The sequence below is a fragment of the Cuculus canorus genome, chromosome 25 (genome assembly GCF_017976375.1).
Source record: "Cuculus canorus isolate bCucCan1 chromosome 25, bCucCan1.pri, whole genome shotgun sequence".
NCBI lineage: Eukaryota > Metazoa > Chordata > Aves > Cuculiformes > Cuculidae > Cuculus > Cuculus canorus.
This window is the reverse complement of record NC_071425.1, coordinates 6,097,392-6,116,030: the sequence shown is the minus strand read 5'-3', so window position 1 is coordinate 6,116,030 and position 18,639 is coordinate 6,097,392. Positions and strand designations below refer to the sequence as shown.

Here is an 18,639-nt window from a genome sequence, read left to right as displayed (position 1 = left end):
AACTGAACGCAGGGCTCCAGGTGAGGTTTCACCAGAAAAGAGCAGAGGGTCAGAATCCCCTCCTTCGCCGTGCTGGTCCCTCTGCCGTGGATGCAACCCAGGATGTGGTTGGCTTTTTGGGTACAAGTGCACGTTGCCAGCTCATGACGAGCGTCTCATCCCTCAGCACCCCAAGTCCTCCTCTTCAGCGCCGCTCCCAATCCATTCTCCACCCAGCCTGTAGTTGTGCTTGGGATTGTCCTGACCCAGCTGCAGAATTTTGCGCTTGGCCTCGTTGAACTTCACGTTATTCACTCAGCCCCTCCTCTCCAGCCTGTCCAGGACCCCCTGCATGGCATCCCTTCCCTCCAGTGTCTCAACCACACCACACAGCTTGGTGTCATTGGCAAACTTGCTGAGGGTGGCCTCAATCCCACTGTCAATATGTTTTCAAAGCAGAAATCTGGTGATACACAGACCTGGATTCTGCAAACCACCACCCAGGTCCCTTCAGCTGCCACACAGGGATGCAGCCCAGTGGCTGGAGCACAGCTGGAGCACTGGCCTCTGTGGACTGGACTCATTGGCAGGTCTCAGGCCTGTCTGTGCTGCTGTGGAGTGGGACATGGTTTAGCTGTGGACACACAGACCTGGAGAGCACGGACTTGTGTGTGGAAGATGGGAGGTTATAGGGTTCATGAGATTCTCGGGGGCATGGACATTCTCTGCTCCATGAGGAGATCTCTGTCCTGACGTTACATGGTTGGACTCTGTCTTAAAGGTCTTCTTCAACCTAAGTGAATATGTGATTATGTGATGTAGTTTCTTTAAGGGATGAGGGAATTAAACCTGAATAACTGGTAGAAGAAGTTTGTTTTCCACTGCAGCATGGTCTTAGCTTCTCTCTCCTGTTTCTCACTTTTTCCAGGGCAAGAAGGGACAACAAACATCTGAAAAGAGTTTGCTGCTCTTTGGAGGTCAGTGTAGCTCCAGTGTGTTGCTGCTCTTTTGCAAAGTTTCCTGGTATAAACGGGCCAAGAACATCACTGCGTGGTGGTGTAGAACCCCTCCATTCCTGTCCACCATGCAGACTCTACCACACTGGAGCAATTTGGCTTCCAGGACTGCATCTCTACCACGACTTTTTGTGGTTCCAGTGGAGCCCTGAGCTGGAAAGTCCCACTCAGAGGGACACATCTGTAGCTCTTTCAGGTGAATACAGGACCCGTGAACTGGAGATGTCCACAGAAAAGCCTGCTGTTAGGCTCAGTCTCTAGCTACCTTACACTGCCCACTCTGATGCAAGGAACACTCCCTAGAGGCACTGTGAGATCTTTCCAGGAGGCTTAGACAATCAAGGGGTCTCATCACTGCCCTCAGCAAGTTCTTGGTTTCCCAGGATCCCAGTTGGGGACCCAGGTGTCTTCTCCTGTGAATTTGAAAGCCTGGAGAGAGATTTTCAACTGAGACACGTCCACATCCTGGCTTCTTTTGGGCACTGGAAAGTCTCCTATCACTGACTTTTTTTCATCACTGTTGGGATCTGATAAACATCCCTGAAGCTGAAGGCTCTGGAGTCCCCAGTGAAGGCTCTGGAGACCCTACTGAAGGTGCATTGCTGTTGCACCTAGGGCCCATTGCTCACTTTCTGGCTGATTGTCCCATGTGGACTTGCATTGCTGAGTTGCCATTTCATCTTCCATTTCGTTGCCCATGAGAAAACAAACTCCTCTACCATCTTGTCTGACTTCACCTCTTTTTTTTTCGAAGAAAAGGCAAGCAGACCTCCCACCCTGGGGACAGTAGAAAGACTCTCCCAAGTTCAGGGGTGCATGTTGTGGTTTATTCAAGAGATGCCATGGACACAGCAGCCTCTTTGGCAAGGAAACCAAGCCATGTTTGTTTCCTTCTTAGACTGATCACCCCAGCAGACCCTGCCCACAATGCGAAGATCTCTACGGGGGGAACACAGAGTTCTCCAGCAGAACACATTTTCTTGAATCGGATTTGAGCATTTGCTTGCAAGGGGCTGGAAGATATGTTTGGAGAAAGTTTTCCGTGTCTCTACTACCAAGCCCACTGCTGATTAGGGCTCTGGGAGGGTCTGGCATCATCATGCTCAGGGATGTCCTGAAGCAGTTGAGCAGCTCCCCTTCCTCAGCTGCCACCCTTGATGCACTCTTTCTGCTAATGATGACACTGCTTCAGAGAGCTTCCCAACTCCTCTTAAAGAATGATTAGGCACAACCCACTGCTTCTCTCCTTGCTCTTGGTGTCTTTTCAGAAACTCTCCTCAGGAAACCCACAGCACAGATGGAGGCAGGAAGACGGTGTGCACTGTGAACCTCTTCATGTCATTCTCCCTCTTGATGGACCATTTTCTACCTGAACCTTTCCTCCTAGCACACCAGCATCCAGAGCAAGAATTGCCTTTCCTCTCCTCCTGATGTTGTGGGGTTGCTATCCTTCCAGGGCCTTGCACCTCCCAAGGTCCTCAGCTGAGCTTGGAGTGGCCATCATGCTTCCACATACGTGCAGAGAGGCAAAGAGGGCATTTCTGGACAGAGTCAGCAAAGATGGCCCCGGTGGTAGTTAACTATCATTATGTTCTCAACCACTGCACAACCACCCCCAAAAACTACCTTCCCAAAATCACCTTCCCAAAATCACCCATGAGCAACATCTCTCTCCCTTGGCATCTTCTTGGGAGAGAGACTGCAAGGGAGAAGGAAAACACAAAATCATGGGCTGGTATGCAACAGAACTTTAATGAGTAAAAGATGGAAATGAGATCACCCTGAGTGGAGATTCTTCTGCAAGGAGAACCAGGGGCAGAGGAAAGTCGGTGCCCAATGACTGTGGCAGAGATGCCACCAGGTGTCCATCTGCCTGCCCCAAAGAGGGAACAGGGTCAGCAGGTCCTCCTTAGACTGGCTTGATGGGGCTCACAGCCCAGGGGAGCACAAGAGAACAAGGACACGGGAGGGAAAGGAGAGAGTGGCAGAGGGGAAAGGCAGGCATGGGCCGTGCTTTGTGAGAATCCAGGCTGACCCCGTCCTGTTGCAAGGAGTGCTGGGGTTGCTCAGCTCCTCTCAAAACTACAAGTCCATGTTCTGTCCCCAGTGTGGGGCCATCTTGGGTGTCCATGGGGATCTTCCCCAGGGCCATGGTCAGCAGCTTTAGCAGGGGAAGCATCTCCTGCCACAGTAGCGGCCACCGAAGCCAGACAAGCCGGAGAGGCCAAAGCCCCCGGAGTTGATGGGCACTCCCGCATCACTGAGGATGCTGCCAACAGCAGCGGAGGTGGAGGATCCCACGACGGTGTTCTGTGGGAAGGAGCTGAGGATGGGTCCGGGCAGAGTCACCACCACTGGAGAGGGCTCAATGACAACGGTGGAGTCCTGGCACTGCCGGACACAGCACTCATTGCAGCTGTTGGCCAGTGGGGTTGGGCCGCAGGGCTGGCAGGGCAGGCACGGGTTGTAGCAGGACATGGCTTGAGGCTGGAGCTGCACCTGGGAGAGAAGTAGGGGAAACAGAGCAGGAGAAATGGGTGAGGAGCAGCTTCTATCACCCCACCACAAGGGACACAAGACACTTGCTAGGTGGGGAGCTGAATGCTGCTCAGAGGAGAGAGGAAGAGAAAAGTCTTCAGACTCACCTGATCCTCAAGGAGGAAGAGATGAGAAAGCTGGATGAAGGTCTGGGTGTTTGGGCTGGCTTTTATAGTGCTCTAGCACCGCCCCAGGTGCGCAGTCATGCCATACACAGGCAGTAATTTTCCACCAGACCCTGTAATTGAAGACATCCAGCCAATGGCACAGCTTCTGCTTTGGTTTTCCATAGTTCAGTGCTTTCATATTGTGATATATGCCACGGCCCTTTCCCTTTGAGTCTCCTTTCAAGTGCTGAGATGAGAGACCCAAAGATTTTCCAGTCAGGAGTGCATCATTGTGGGGTGAAGACGTGACCCAGTTGCTGGATAGAAATCCAATCGAGGCAAATAACAGTGGCCTGAGATTCTCCTGTGGGGCTGTTTGTCACTGTGTTGAAAATCATAGACTTATAGAATCATGGCATGGTTTGGGTTAGAAGGGACCTTAAAGCCATTCCAGTTCCAATCCCCCTGCCGTGGGCAGGGACACCGCTCACTGGATCAAGTTTCTCAAAGCCCCCTCCAACCTGGCCTTGAACACCTCCAGGGATGGAGCAGCCACGACTTCCCTGGGCAACCTGGGCCAGGGCCTCTCAACCCTCATTGTGAAGATTTTCTTCCTAATGTCTAATCTAAATCCTTTCCCTTCTGATTAAAGTTGTAACCCCTCATCCTATCACTCCATGAACTTAGAGAAAGTCCCTCCTCAGCTTTCCTGTAACCCCTCTAGGTACTGGAAGATCACTATGAGGTCTCCTTGAAGCCTTCTCTTCTCCAGGCTGAACAACCCCAGCTCTCTCCGCCTGTCCTCATAGCAGTTCTCCAGCCCTCGGATCATTTCTGTGGCCGTTCCAACAGTTCCATATCATTCTTATGTTGAGGATTCTAGAACTGAACACAGGGCTTCAGGTGGGGTCTCCAAGGATCACTGCTCTGCTTTCCTGTGAGTAGGCTCCACTGCTCAAGTTGAATCTCCTTCTACTCCTACTCTTGCTTTTGGGACAAATCTTCCAGACTCTTTTGCCATTTCCTCTCTCTGAGCAATCTCTTGGGGTCTCCAGCCAATGCCTTCAGCATATCAGGGTTATTTCTCTGTCCAATCTATGTGTAACTTCAAATATGTCCATGCAAGCATTTGTATTTTCTCACTTGTGTCTTTATTGATTCTTGTATCGAAAGAATTAATTTTCTAATATCTGGATATAGATGCACACTTGAACACCTGTCTGCGTGTCCCTGCACACGTCTCCTCCTCACCAAGCCATGGCAAGGGTACTCTCCACTCCGCTGTGTATGAGCATCTCAGAGCAGCCGGTTCCACAGCCCAAACGCCAGCCAGTGGCAGCTGCTCAGTGATGGCATGGAAACCAGCACTGAAACACAACCCTTGTCTTCTGAGCTCTCCTTTTCGTGCTGCTCCAAAGCTCACAGTCTGCTTCTGCAGATTTCATAGAATCATTGTTAAGGATGGAAAAGACTTCTGAGATTATCCATTTCAACCGTCAGATGAACCCCAATGCGCTGACAAACCCATGTCCTATAGTGCCATGTCTACATGTTTTTTGAACCCCTCCAGAGATGGAGACTGCACCCCTGCCCTGGGCAGCCTCTGCAAGGGCTTCACTACTCTGACAGTAAAGAGATTTTTCCTGATGTCTGATCCAAACCTCCCCTGGCACTACTCAAGGCCTTTTCCTTGTGTCATTTCCAGAGCCTAACAAGAACAGTTTCACACTAGTTTGGAAACCTGGTTTAATTCAGTGTATTAACTCTCAGAGTATATTAGCATGACTGGCAATCACCAGTCCTTGCCTCTCCAGGTCAGGATGCATCTTCTCCTCAAAACAATGGAGTTCGCTTTGTGTACAGGGAGAAAAAGCTGGGAAATCCTGCCCATTTCATGAAGGGTGCTCCTTAGTGCATCTTCTTGGAGCTTTATGAGTGTTAAGAGAAGACTTTGGTGGGAGACTGAAGAGCAGCTTTGGAGTTGCTATGATGAGGTGCCCCAGGATACAGATTCAGGCTCAACACTGCGGTAGTTCGTGCTTGGAGGACTCAGAACACTGGGCTCATGTTGAAAGATGAGAGGTTGGGACTCAATAGGTGAAAAATGGGTTTCCTGTTGCAGTGCTGAGCATCCGGCATTGGATGTAGGCCCCTTGTGTCCAAGCCAAAGCCATGGGCACCTCTGTGGTTAATTGACCTGACAGTGAGTCGGGCAGGGGCTGAGATATTGAGTCACCACCAAACACGAGGACAGAGGACTTAGTGTCACTGTGCTTTGAGGGGAAGGACAGACTGTCTGGAGTGCAAAAAGAGAGCCAAACAGCTGACAACTCATTTGATCATCACCTTCACAGTGCTTTTATGTCTGAGAGGGAAGGATTGTCTGGTTCATGGCCACACTTCCCAAATGCTGCTGCTATGTTACAATGGATGTCAGGAGAAGAAGTGTTTCCCACCGAGACTGTTGGCAGTGAAAGAACTGCGGGAGCCGGGAAAACACTCTCCCTATTGAGAACTGCTTCTGCAAGAAACTTCTCCTTTGTGTTTCATCTTGGGCTGTCCCTCTTAGTAACCTTCCTCCCCTCTTCCAGGCAGTCTTTCCATGTCTCTAAGCACTGCACAGTGGTGCTTACTGATGGGGAATGGGGTGTGCAACAGCAGAAACAAATTCTCTACCTGCGACTGAATCCTCTCATGCCTCCATATCCCCTGAGCACTCCTGGGGACATTTCTTCTCACACTCCCCTTACCTTGATACAGGTGAGAAGAATTGGCTTTGGACGTGAGAGGCTCCAAAAGGCAGGCTCTCTCTGTGCTGATTCCACTCCCAAGACATTTTATCCTGTCCTTGAGATATGGGGGTAGTAATCCTGCCACTTCTATGTGCTACAGCCGCTTAGATGTCCCAGAGGAGAGAGTAGGAAATTTCTCTTCAAACCATGCAGGATGAGGAGAATGAGAGCTAAACCAGAAGCACAACCCACCAGCCTAAGGAGTGATCATTGACTGGCAGAGTGAGCTGAGATAGAGGGAAAGGATGGAGTAAGTTCATGTTCGTGGGAACCCATGGATAGGCAGCTTGGAGTACCTGGAAAGAAAGAAGAGTTGCAAATGAGCCCACCAGGGTATCCCCAAATGGTGTCCCATGCCTGTGTGGGACCTCTTCAGCACTTGAGTTCTCTCCTCAGCACTGTTGCGTTCCTGCCCCAGAAATCCTTGGGCTTCCCATTCCAGTTTAAGGAAGGAGCGTCTCTGGCTCAAATGACATTTGAAAAATGAGGAAATGAAAAGGAGGCAATGAAGGAAACACACATTGTAAACCTTATGATTAGGAAGGGTATTCTCCATTTAAGATGAGTCTGTTGGAAAATTACAGCCTGCACAGAGACAGCGTCAGGCCCTGGGGTGGTGCAGGAACAGTATAAAAGTAAGTCAAAAGCCTTGTTCTCTCATCCGCTTCTCTTGCCTTGCTCTCCTTGGGACACAGGTGAGTCTGCAGATCTTTCTGCTTCTCATTCTTCTCCAGTCTGAGGTCTCACACTAGTGGGCACCTCAGCCGATGCCTGCTTCACCATGCCTCAGTGGGACATGGTGGTCCTTGTCTTACAAGTAGGAAAGAGGGAGAAGGTATGGGATGGAGAGAGGCTGAGTGTTGGCTTATGCATCTCCTGAACTATGGGCTTGGTGGATATCTACTCGGGTTTTGTTGCTCTTTGAAGGGCAGTTTTGGGCTGAGACGGGGGGAGAATCCCATGGGGTTCCATCCCTGTAGAAACTCCAGTTCTCAGTATGAGCCTAGCCTTCCTTGTGGTGGAGTGATGGAGGCTGCTCCTCACCCATGCTTTGCTTCTCTTTGCTCTCTCTCCCAGGTGCAGCTCCAGCCTCAAGCCATGTCCTGCTACAACCCATGCCTGCCCTGCCAGCCCTGCGGCCCAACCCCACTGGCCAACAGCTGCAATGAGTGCTGTGTCCGGCAGTGCCAGGACTCCACCGTTGTCATCGAGCCTTCTCCAGTGGTGGTGACTCTGCCCGGACCCATCCTCAGCTCCTTCCCACAGAACACCGTCGTGGGATCCTCCACCTCCGCTGCTGTTGGCAGCATCCTCAGTGATGCGGGAGTGCCCATCAACTCCGGGGGCTTTGGCCTCTCCGGCTTGTCTGGCTTCGGCGGCCGCTACTGTGGCAGGAGATGCTTCCCCTGCTAAAGCTGCTGACCATGGCCCTGGGGAAGATCCCCATGGACACCCAAGTTGGTCCCACACTGGGGACAGAACATGGACTTGTAGCTTTGAGAGGGGCTGAGCAATCCCAGCACCCCTTGCAAAATGACAGGGTCAGTCTGGGCTTTTGCAAAGCACAGCCCATGCCTGCTTTTCCCCTCTGCCACTCTCGCCTTTCCCTCCCATGTCCTTGTTCTCTTGTGCTCCCCTGGGCTGTGAGCCTCACCAAGCAGCCTAGGGAGGACCTGCTGGCCTTGCTCCCTCTTTGGGGCAGGCAGATGGACACCTGGTGGCATCTCTGCCACAGCCATGGGGTACAGGCTCTCCTCTGCTCCTGGTTGTCCCTACAACAGGATCTCCACTCCAAGTGACTTCATCTCCCTCTTTTGACTCATTAAAGTTCTGCTGCATCCCAGCCTACGCCTCTGTGTCATCCTTTCCCTGGGCTCCCCCAAGATGTCCAGGGTGAGACATTGTCCTTGGGGTGATTCTGGCAGGGGTTGTTTGGGGTGGTTGTGCAGAGGCTGTTAAAACAATGATTGTTGCTGAAAGGATCTGGGCAGCCTTTCCAAAGAATTTGTTCTGCTCTTGCTGGCTGGGCAGGGTCTGCTGGTGTAAGGTGGTGTGTGATTGACTGTGCATTGCTTGTATTTTTCTCTTTTGCCCCTTCCCTTCTCAGACTGCCCAGATATCCACCCAAAGCTATTTTGCTCTCTTGCTCTTCCAATCCTCCACTCACCTCACTGGGAACACTGGTAAGTGCACCACACAGGCCCACAGAGAGTTCACGTCCTCCCAGTCTTGCTCCTTCCCTGTCTGCGCTCAGGGCTTCCTGGGAAAGGTTCTGGGCAGGCACGGAGAGACTCAGGGCAGGAAAGGCAGTAAGTGCAGGCTGAGTGTCTCCAAGGGCTGGCCAGGAGCACTCCAAAGCAGTGCGGTGACCAGCAGCAAAGGCTGCCAAGAGCCTTGCAGCCTACGAAGGGTAGGCTGACCTGCTGCGGGACCCAGCTAGGTGAGATGACACGTGTCCACCATGAGCCCCCAGTGGCAGCCGGCTTGGGAGCAGCCAGCCCTGTCTCCCAACAAATCCTTCAGCCCCTGATAAACAGCAGCCCAAAAGCAGGGACAGGGAAAGGGACTTTTGCAGGAACCCCATCCAGAGAGGAGCAACTGCCAGCTCTGCTCCTGAACACTGAGGGATGTCATCAGCAGCTTGGGCAAGATGAGCAGGACCTGAGCTAGGAGATAGAGGGCAATGACTGTCCCATTCTGCTCAGCACTTTCCTGATGGCACCTCGAAGCCTGCTCTAATGCAAGAACAACCTTGACTGAGTGGAGTTTGTTCACCAGCGGCTGTCCAGGATGTGAGGGGACTTGAGCCTCTGGATGGGGAGGAAAGGCTGAGAGCTTGGAGCTTGACGAGTGTTAATAGGCTTTCTTGAGAGTAGCTTTGTTTTGGAGTAGCTATGATGAGATTCCCTAGAAGAGAAATCCAGGTTCAATGTTGTCGCAGTGTGTGCTTGGAGCAGGCTTGAAACACTGGGCTTATGTAGAAAGATGAGAAGTTTGGACTGAATTGATGGAAAATGGTTATCCCCAAGAAGAGCATCAAGCAGTGAACAGATTGCCTGGGGAGGCTGTGCAGTAGCCATCCTTGGATGCTCATGGCTGACTGAGCTTGGAGCAAGGGGAACATCCTAATGGCCTCTGGAGGTCCTTCCCAGCTTTGATTATGCTCTGATCCTATGGTCCCAGGACAGCTTTTCTGGCCTCTGCCCACTGGGGATAGAACCAGCAATGAGGAGGAGAGGCTCAGCTTCCCATCTGAGGATACAAGCCGTGTGAAGGAGCTCTCCTCAATGCTGTCTGCTCAGAAACTTGAGAGCAAAAAGCATCTCAGCACTGGCTAGAAGACCAGAGGACCTGTGGACTCCAGCAGTTGGGACAATGTTTTTCCGAAGATGCTGTGGCAATATGTTCTGCAGGTTCTGCTGGGCTCTCTGGGAAGCTGTTGCCTCTGCGTTGTCAGTAACACCTTTATCCCTTCTCCTGGCTGGTTGTGCGGTTGGAAAATCTCACTGGGGGAAAGAAAAGGTATTGACAGCAAAGAGGTGGCAATGACTAAGCTGCATTGGGTTGTTCTATCACTGTGTACTGCAAGTGTAGGAATCAGAGGGTACAGGCAATTCAGACCAAGCCTGCTCAAAGCAAAATTCTGTTGAAAACCACTGCACAACTACCCCACCCCCAGGTCCCAAAGCCACCACTGAGCAACCTCTCTGTCCCTAGAAATCACAGGGGACAACCTGGAGAGAAAAGGATGAGTCAAAGGCACAGGCTGTGATCCAGAAGAACTTTATTGTGTGAAAAGACTACAAGGAAGGTATCTGAGTGAAGGTTGTGCGGCAGAGATGCCACCAGGTGTCCGTCCGCCTGCCCCACAGAGGGAGCAGGGCCAGCAGGTCCTCCTTAGGCTGCTTGGTGGGGCTCACAGCCCAGGGGACACAAGAGAACAAGGACACAGGAAGGAAAGGAGAGAGTGGCAGAGGGGAAAGGCAGTCATGGGCCGTACTATGCAAAAGCCCAGACTGACCCTGTCCTTTTGCAAGGGGTGCTGGGGTTACTCAGCCCCTCTCAAAGCTACAAGTCCATGTTCTGTCCCCAGTGTGGGGCCATCTTAGGTTTTTGTGAGGACCTTCCCCGGGGCCATGGTCAGCAACTTTAGCAGGGGAAGCACCTCCTGCCACAGTAGCCACTGCCAAAGCCGGACAGGCCGGAGAGGCCAAAGCCCCCGGAGTTGATGGGCACTCCCGCATCACTGAGGATGCTGCCAACGGCAGCACCGGTGGAGTTTCCCACGGCGGTGTTCTGTGGGAAGGAGCTGAGGATGGGTCCAGGCAGGGTCACCACCACCGGGGAGGGCTGGATGACAACCCTGGAGTCCTGGCACTGCAGGGTACAGGGCTCATTGCAGCTGTTGGCCAGTGGGGTCGGGCCGCAGGGCTGGCAGGGCAGGCAGGTGTTGTAGCAGGACATGGCTTGGGGCTGGAGATGCACCTGGATAGAATCACAGAATCACAGAATCACAAGGTTGGAAAGGACCCATTGGATCATCGAGTCCAACCATTCCTAGCACTCCCTAAACCATGTCCCTCAGCACTTCATCCACCTGTTCCTTAAACACCTCCAGGGAAGGCGACTCTACTACCTCCCTGGGCAGCTGTTCCAGTGCCCGATGACTCTCACTGTGAAGAATTTTTTTCTGATATCCAACCTGAACCTCCCCTGATGGAGCTTCAGGCCATTCCCTCTTGTCCTGTCCCCTGTCCCTTGGGAGAAGAGCCCAGCTCCCTCCTCTCCACAACCTCCTTTCAGGTAGTTGTAGAGAGTAATAAGGTCTCCCCTCAGCCTCCTCTTCTCCAGGCTAAACAAACCCAGCTCTCTCAGCCGCTCCTCGTAACCCTTGTTCTCCAGCCCCCTCACCAGCTTTGTTGCTCTTCTCTGGACACGCTCCAGAGCCTCAACATCCTTCTTGTGGTGAGGGGCCCAGAACTGAACACAGTATTCGAGGTGCGGTCTCACCAGTGCCGAGTACAGAGGGAGAATAACCTCCCTGGACCTGCTGGTGACCCCATTTCTGATACAAGCCAAGATGCCGTTGGCCTTCTTGGCCACCTGGGCACACTGCTGGCTCATGTTCAGTTGGCTGTCAACCAGCACCCCCAGGTCCTTCTCTTCCGTGCAGCTCTCCAGCCATTCTTCCCCCAGTCTGTAGTGCTGCATAGGGTTGTTGTGCCCCAAGTACAGGACCCGGCATTTGGCCTTGTTAAACCTCATGCCATTGGTCTCGGCCCAGCGGTCCAGCCTGTTCAGATCCCTTTGCAGAGCCTCCCTACCCTCCAGCAAATCCACACTTCCACCCAGCTTAGTGTCATCTGCAAACTTGCAGATGAAGAAGGAAAAACATGAAGCAGGGAAAGACAGAGGAAGAGGGATGGGTGAGGAATGGTTTGTTACCTCATCATGAGGGAGACCCTTTCCATCAGCCCAAAAGAGACCCACCAACTTCAAACAAGCCCAGCAAGGTCCCCACACAGAGCTCACTGCTGAGTTGGCATCACAGCCCATCCCCGGTCTCTCTCCTCACAACAATTTCTGCCCCTTCCCTCTGTCATGGCCAGCAGCTCCAAGAGCCACCGTAAGACAAAGGGGGCACTATGAGCTTAGAAATCCCAGGGAAGGAGGAGCAGGAAATGAGAAGAGGACAAAGGGCTTCGAACTCACCTTGTTCCTGAGGAGAAGGAGGCAAGAAGAGTGGATGAGAGAGTGAGGAGAAGGGCCTGCTTTTATACTGCTCCTGCACCGCCCCAGGCCCACACTCACTGCACGCAGGCAGTCATTTTCCATCAGTCACCCTCACAACAAAACAGCCTCCCTGGTGGCACAGGTTGCGTTTTGGTGTTCATCAACGCTGCCGTTCCATTTCCTCATTTCTGAGATGACCACTAGGTCACGGAGGATCCTTTCAAGTACTGCAATGAGAGGAGCAACAATGTCCCAGTCAGGAACACGTCAGCACAGGCAGAAGATGTGCCCCCAGGGGCTGCAGGAGTCCTGTGCAGACATCGGACATGGCGGTGGGGAAATCTGGTGAGGTTGTTTCCAGCTCCCTTTGCAGGAAGGTGCACATTCCTTCCCACCAAGTGAGGCCTCTCCTGGGTGCCCCAAGACTCCTGTGCCTGAGGATGTGCCACAAGGCCGAGGGCAACGGCCGTTGGGTCTGCCAGGAGCTGTGGACTTGGGCACAGCCCAGTGCTTGAGGATGGGTTTCCTGGGGGAGACACGGAGCTGCCCTGTCTGGAGGGGAATTCAGCCCTGTGCAACCCACGGGTCTGTGGTCAGCACGTACTCCTGGCTTGGCCTCATTCCAAAAGGGTGACTGACAAACAACCCAAAATGAGAGGGAGACTCAGCAGGGGTTGGGAGAGACTGTCCCAGGAATCTTGCCTACTGAAGGCATTTTCTTTCCCTGCTGCATTGCCTCCCATCTGCCTTTGTGTCTGCAGGGCAGGGAAGTTCATCACCTCCTTGATGTGGTCTGAGGGCATCCCCTTGCTGAGCATCCTCAGATGTGTGGCACTGCAGGGTCCTGGCAGGCCTCGCTTCTTTAGAGCTTGTGGAAGGTTCCTTACCCTGCCAAAGATATTGGGTTTTATTCCAGGCAGAGGAATCCTCTGGCACATGGGAAAGGGGCATGCTATAACCCTAATGCTGGGAGAGGACACATGGCCTGCAACTCAGAGGTGGAGATGTTTTCTGCTGTCCTTTCTTTCCCTGCATGGATCATTTAGGAGAGCTCCTCAACACAGCCTGGTCTCTTTGTTCAGGAAGATGAGGTCTGTGCATCCATTCCCTTCAATACAGAGGAGGTTCAAGGACTCCAAGACCTCAGCATAATGTTCCTAGTCATTAGTGCTGCAGGAGGCTCTTTCTTTATAGTACAACTATAGTCTCTCTGCCATAGCGATCCTCTCCTGCCCCTGCAATTGCATGATATCTGCAGACTTGTGAGGGTGTGAGACCTCCCACCCTGGAGATGAAACACTACTCACCCCACTCAGAACACCTGTTGTCCCTATGAGAGAGTGAGTCCAGGTGCAAATTGCACATCAAGCCCTGGGAGACCAGCAGCCATGCCAGATTTCAGTCCCCACACCACCTACTTTCTGAGCGCCTATTCCAGGAGTAAGGACTGTCAGAGCAGACAGCATCCAACATCTTGTTTAGGTGAGATCAACAATATATGCTACACGTCCTAACCCACCGGTGCCAGGCACATCATAAAAGAAGACAGTGAGTTTGGTCAGGCCTGCTTTCCCCTCCGTAAATCCATGACTGGTCACAATGACCTTGTCCTTCCATCCTGAGTAATTGCTTCTGGGATGATTTTCTCCATGAGCTTTCCTGAAGATTTCTTGAAGACAAGAGGATCATTGAGTTTCTTTCCTTGCTCAGATGCATTCCCTGACTGTGGGCACTTTCAAAGGGACTTGACAGTGGTCTTGTAGCAACACGAATCAATTCCCTTGGGTGCATGGCATCAGGTTGCCCGCGTTCCCATGGACCTCTTGCTGCATGGGCATTTGTAGACAATCACACATCATTGCCCCAAGCCAAAATGCTCTACCATCACAGGACACCTCCACCATGTAGGAAGCACCTTCTGCCCATAGGGACATGATTCTGACTGGAAAGTCCTTGGAACTCTCACCCCAGCACATGAAAGGAGCCTGCATTGCAGAGTAAGCATGTCAGAAATGAGGAAGTGGAATGACAGTGTTGATGGACACCAAAACCCAACCTGTGCCACCAGGGAAACTGTTTTGTTTTGGAGGTGACTCTGCTGGAAAATTACTGCCTGCGTGCAGTGAGTGTGGGCCTGGGGCGGTACAGGAGCAGTATAAAAGCAGGTCCTTCTCCTCACTCATCCACTCCTCTCACCTCCATCTCCTTCGGAACAAGGTGAGTTTGAAGGCCTGTATCCTTCACTTCCTCTTCCTCCTCTTCCTCCACTGGATCTCTAAACACATTCCTGCTGCTTTTGTCCTGTGCTTGGGTTTGGGACTGTTTGTCATGGGAGAAGGAGGGGAAGGTCTGGAGTGGAGAGAGGTTGAGCTGAGGTGTCTCTCTATGGGTACTTTGGGATTTGCCTGGGCTTGGTCCTTCTAGTGGAACTCCCAACATAACCAAAAGCTCCCTTCTCCAGATCATCTTTTGTCTCTCTTCTAGTGGTCTGACAGTGGCTACTTGTCACCCATTTCCCCAGCTCACTTCTCTGCTTCCCCCTGACCTCTCTCCAGGTGCATCTCCAGCCCCAGCCATGTCCTGCTACAACGCGTGCCTGCCCTGCCAGCCCTGCGGCCCGACCCCACTGGCCAACAGCTGCAATGAGCCCTGTACCCTGCAGTGCCAGGACTCCAGGGTTGTCATCCAGCCCTCCCCGGTGGTGGTGACCCTGCCTGGACCCATCCTCAGCTCCTTCCCACAGAACACCGCCGTGGGATCCTCCACCGGCGCTGCTGTTGGCAGCATCCTCAGTGATGCGGGAGTGCCCATCAACTCTGGGGGCTTTGGCCTCTCCGGCTTGTCCGGCTTCGGCAGCCGCTACTGTGGCACCAGGTGCCTCCCCTGCTAAAGCTGCTGCCTGCACTGAGGTCTCCACTCGCATCGGCCTCGTTTCCCTCCTTTGACTCAATAAAGTTCTGACGCATCCCAGCCTGTGCTACTGTCTCATTCCTTCCCCTGCAGGTGCTCTCCCGGGATGTCCAGAGAAGGTGATGTCACTCAGGGATGGTTTTGGGAGGAGGTTGTTAAGGATCATTTTGTCAGTCATTTTCAACACAAGTTTGTATAGATTATGCCGAGTCTTACATGGATTGATCCTCTCATTCCTAAAATTGTCTGCCTTTTTCATTTGGGATGGAATTTCCTGATGTCATTCAGCGACAATCATCCACTTCATTGGGCACAGCTTTTTTCCCCTTGGAAAACTCAACATGGTGACACAAGTCATCAGGAGGGAGTGTGGCATTGATATGACATAGGCACAGCCTTCCCAGGAGAGGCCGGAGAACCCATCCCAACTATAGCATTGTCCAAGGGAGGAATAGAAGGCAGTGGCTGCCTTAGCGTAGAACCACATTGTCATCGAATCATAGAGTGAGGTGGATTGCAAGAGACTTTCAAAGATCCCCTGTTCCAACTCTCTGGCCATGGGCAGGGAGAGCTGTCACTGCTTCATGTTTTACAAAGTTCCATCACACCTAACCTTGAACATTTATAAAGATGGGCCATCCTGGCATTCTCCAGGAAACGTTTTGCAGTGTCTGACCACCTTCATCATCATAAATGTCTTCGTTATGTCTAGTCCACATCGACCCCTTTGTGGTCCAAAACTGTTTCTCCTCATCCCATCAATACAGGCCTTGATAAATAGCCACTCCCAGTCTTTCTTGCCAGCTCTGACCAGGCTGCAATGATGTCTCCCCTGAGCCTTTCTTTCTCCAGGCTGAAAGACCCCAATGCCCTTCCCGTACTTTGTAGAATGGATGATTCATCCATCCTTCCTGGGACCTGCTCTAAGAAGTCCAAGTCTTTCTTGTGCTGGGGCTGGACACGGAACTCCAAGGGAGTATCTTGAAGGTACACTGTAAGTACAGACTTGCCTCTCTCGACCTGCTGGCCCCACTATTTCAGAGCAGTGCAGTTTATGATTGGCTTTCTGGCTGTTACACTGGGCTTGGTTGAAGTTGCTTTGTCTAACATGGGACCATTTCTCAGGCGTGATACGATCCTTCTGGATTGCATCCCTTCTCTCAGGCGTATCAGCTGCACCCTCAGCTTGGTGTCACACACAGACTCACTGAGGGTGTGCTCAATTCCTCTCTCTCTGTCCTCAAGGAAGGTGTTGAGCAATACTGGTCCAAGTATGGACCCTGGAAGGACACCACCAATCGCCAGTTTCCTCTTCAGCCTTGAGCTGTTGACTGTACCTCTTTCAATGCCACCAAAATGTCCCTCGGTACCTGTCACTTACAGGTGAGTGAGACAACCATGAATTCTCAGAGTCTGTCCAGGAGCTCTCCAGAGCAGTGCAGTGACCAGCAGCAAAGGCTGTCAAGAGCCTTGCAGCCCAGGAAGGAGAGCTGCTGACCTGCTGCAGGACCCAGCTGGGCGAGACGACACGTGTCCACTCCGAGCTCTCAATGGCATCTGGCTTGGGAGCAGCCAGCCCTGTCTCCCCACACATCCTTCAGCCTCTGACAAGCAGCAGCTCAAAAGCAGGGATAGGGAAAGGGGCTTTTGCAGGAATCTCACCCACAGTGATGCAACGGCCTGCTCTACACCTGGAAACCAAGGGCTGTCATCAACAGCCCATGTAAGATGAGAAGAGCAAAGCCAGGAGATGGGTGGGAGCGAGTATCGCACTGTGCTCAGCATTTTCCTGACATCACCATCAAGAACACAGAGTAAAGTCTGGCCTGTAGTGGAAGAACAGTCCTCATTGAGTGGGAGGTGTTCATAGGAGAGGGCCCAGGAAAGTGAAGGGTCTTGAGCACTTGGCTGGGGAGGAGAGGCTGAAGCTTGGTGAGCTTTAAGAAGACCATGTTTTGCAGAGACACCTAAAATCAGGTTTGGATTAGCTCTGGTCATTTAAAATCCTCAGATCATTTAGTCTAGCCCAGAAATATAGAGAATTCTGCAAGCAAATGGTCACCCACCTGCTGCATGTATATGTACCCTCAAAGCAAGCATGCGATCATGGCCACTGCACAGCCATGGCCAACAACCCCACACCCCAGAACAAACTCAAGGAACATCTCCCTCCCTGAATATGTTGGGACAATATCTGCAGAGAAAATAAGAGACAGAAGCTTTTGTCTGGGATCCATCAGAACTTTAATGAGTTAAAAGAGGGAATCAATTTCAATTTCAGTCATGATATCTTTGCAGGGAGCAACAGGGGAAGAAAGAGGTGTTCTCCTCATGGCTGTGGGGGCAGAGATGCCACCAGGTGTCCATCTGGCTGCCCCCCAGAGGGAACAGGGCCAGCAGGTCCTCCCTAGGCTGGCTTGGTGGGGCTCACAACCCAGGGGACACAAGAGAACAAGGACACGGGAGGTAAAGGAGAGAGTGGCAGAGGGGAAAGGCAGTCATAGGCCGTGCTTTGTGAGAGCCCAGGCTGACCCTGTCCTTTTGTAAGGAGTGCTGGGGTTGCTCAGCCCCCCTCAAAGCAACAAGTCCATGTTCTGTCCCCAGTGTGGGACCGTCTTAGGTTTTTGTGAGGACCTTCCCCAGGGCCATGGTCAGCCGCTTTAGCAGGGGAAGCATCTAATGCCACAGTAGCGTCCACCGAAGCCAGACAAGGTGGAGAGTCCAAAGCCCTCAGAGTTGATGGGTACTCCCGCATCACTGAGGATGCTGCAAACAGCAGCGCCAGTGGAATTTCCCATGGCGGTGTTCTGTGGGAAGGAGCTGAGGATGGGTCCGGGCAGGGTCACCACTACTGGGGAGTGACCAAACTCCATGGGAGTCTCTCGAAGGTACACTATAAATAAAGACTTGCCTCTCTCGACCTACTGGCCATGCTATTTCACAGCAGACCAGTTTCTGGTTGGCTTTCTGGCTGTTACACTGGGCTTGGTTGAAGTTGCTGAGTCTAACATGGGACCATTTCTCAGGCCTGCTACGATCCCTTGGGATTGCATCCCTTCTCTCAGGCATATCAGCTGCACCCTCAGCTTGGTGTCACACACAGACTCGCTGAGGGTGTGCTCAATCCCTCTCTCTCTGTCCTTGAGGAAGGTGTTGAGCAATACTGGTCCAAGTATGGACCCTGGAAGGACACCACCAATCACTAGTTTCCTCTTCAGCCTTGAGTTGTTGACTGTACCTCTTTCAATGCCATCAAATTGTCTCTGGCTACCCGTCACTTACAGGTGAGAGAGACAACTGTGGATTCTCAGAGCCCCTGTACATCGGGCCCAGCTTCTCCTCAGGAGCTGCTGTTGAAGCATCTGGGCTGTGACAAGTCCAGCTCTCTTTCCACTGTGTATCCCCTCCTGTGGAGGAAAGGGACGGGCAAGCATCTGGGGGGGGACGACACACGAGCAGGACGGGTACCTGAATCCACCAAAGGTAGATTCCAAGGGCTGGCCAGGAGCTCTCCAGAGCAGTGCAGTGACCAGCACCAAAGACTGCCAAGAGCCTTGCAGCCCA

The 18,639-nt window shown here is 52.4% G+C and overlaps 3 protein-coding genes and 1 pseudogene across 3 annotated transcripts; 2 read left to right on the top strand and 2 right to left on the bottom strand.

The window, feature by feature from the left end:
• Positions 1-2,728: 2,728 nt before the first annotated feature.
• On the bottom strand, positions 2,729-3,802 carry LOC128854616 (feather keratin 3-like; annotated as a pseudogene).
• Positions 3,803-7,074: 3,272 nt separating this feature from the next.
• LOC104054720 (feather keratin 3) lies at positions 7,075-8,275 on the top strand. Its single transcript, XM_054088706.1, has 2 exons — positions 7,075-7,127; positions 7,510-8,275. The coding sequence occupies exon 2, from the start codon at positions 7,531-7,533 to the stop codon at positions 7,843-7,845; it is 315 nt and encodes a 104-aa protein (XP_053944681.1). The 5' UTR covers positions 7,075-7,127; positions 7,510-7,530; the 3' UTR covers positions 7,846-8,275.
• A 1,917-nt stretch (positions 8,276-10,192) lies between these two features.
• LOC104054824 (feather keratin 1) lies at positions 10,193-12,267 on the bottom strand. The gene is made up of 2 exons (XM_054088485.1): positions 12,145-12,267; positions 10,193-10,917 (listed from the first exon to the last, which is right to left on the bottom strand). Exons 1-2 carry the CDS (start codon positions 12,265-12,267, stop codon positions 10,582-10,584), a joined length of 459 nt encoding a protein of 152 aa, XP_053944460.1. The 3' UTR covers positions 10,193-10,581.
• Positions 12,268-14,366: 2,099 nt separating this feature from the next.
• LOC104054924 (feather keratin 1-like) lies at positions 14,367-15,135 on the top strand. The gene is made up of 2 exons (XM_054088736.1): positions 14,367-14,382; positions 14,721-15,135. The coding sequence occupies exon 2, from the start codon at positions 14,741-14,743 to the stop codon at positions 15,053-15,055; it is 315 nt and encodes a 104-aa protein (XP_053944711.1). The 5' UTR covers positions 14,367-14,382; positions 14,721-14,740; the 3' UTR covers positions 15,056-15,135.
• Positions 15,136-18,639: the final 3,504 nt, after the last annotated feature.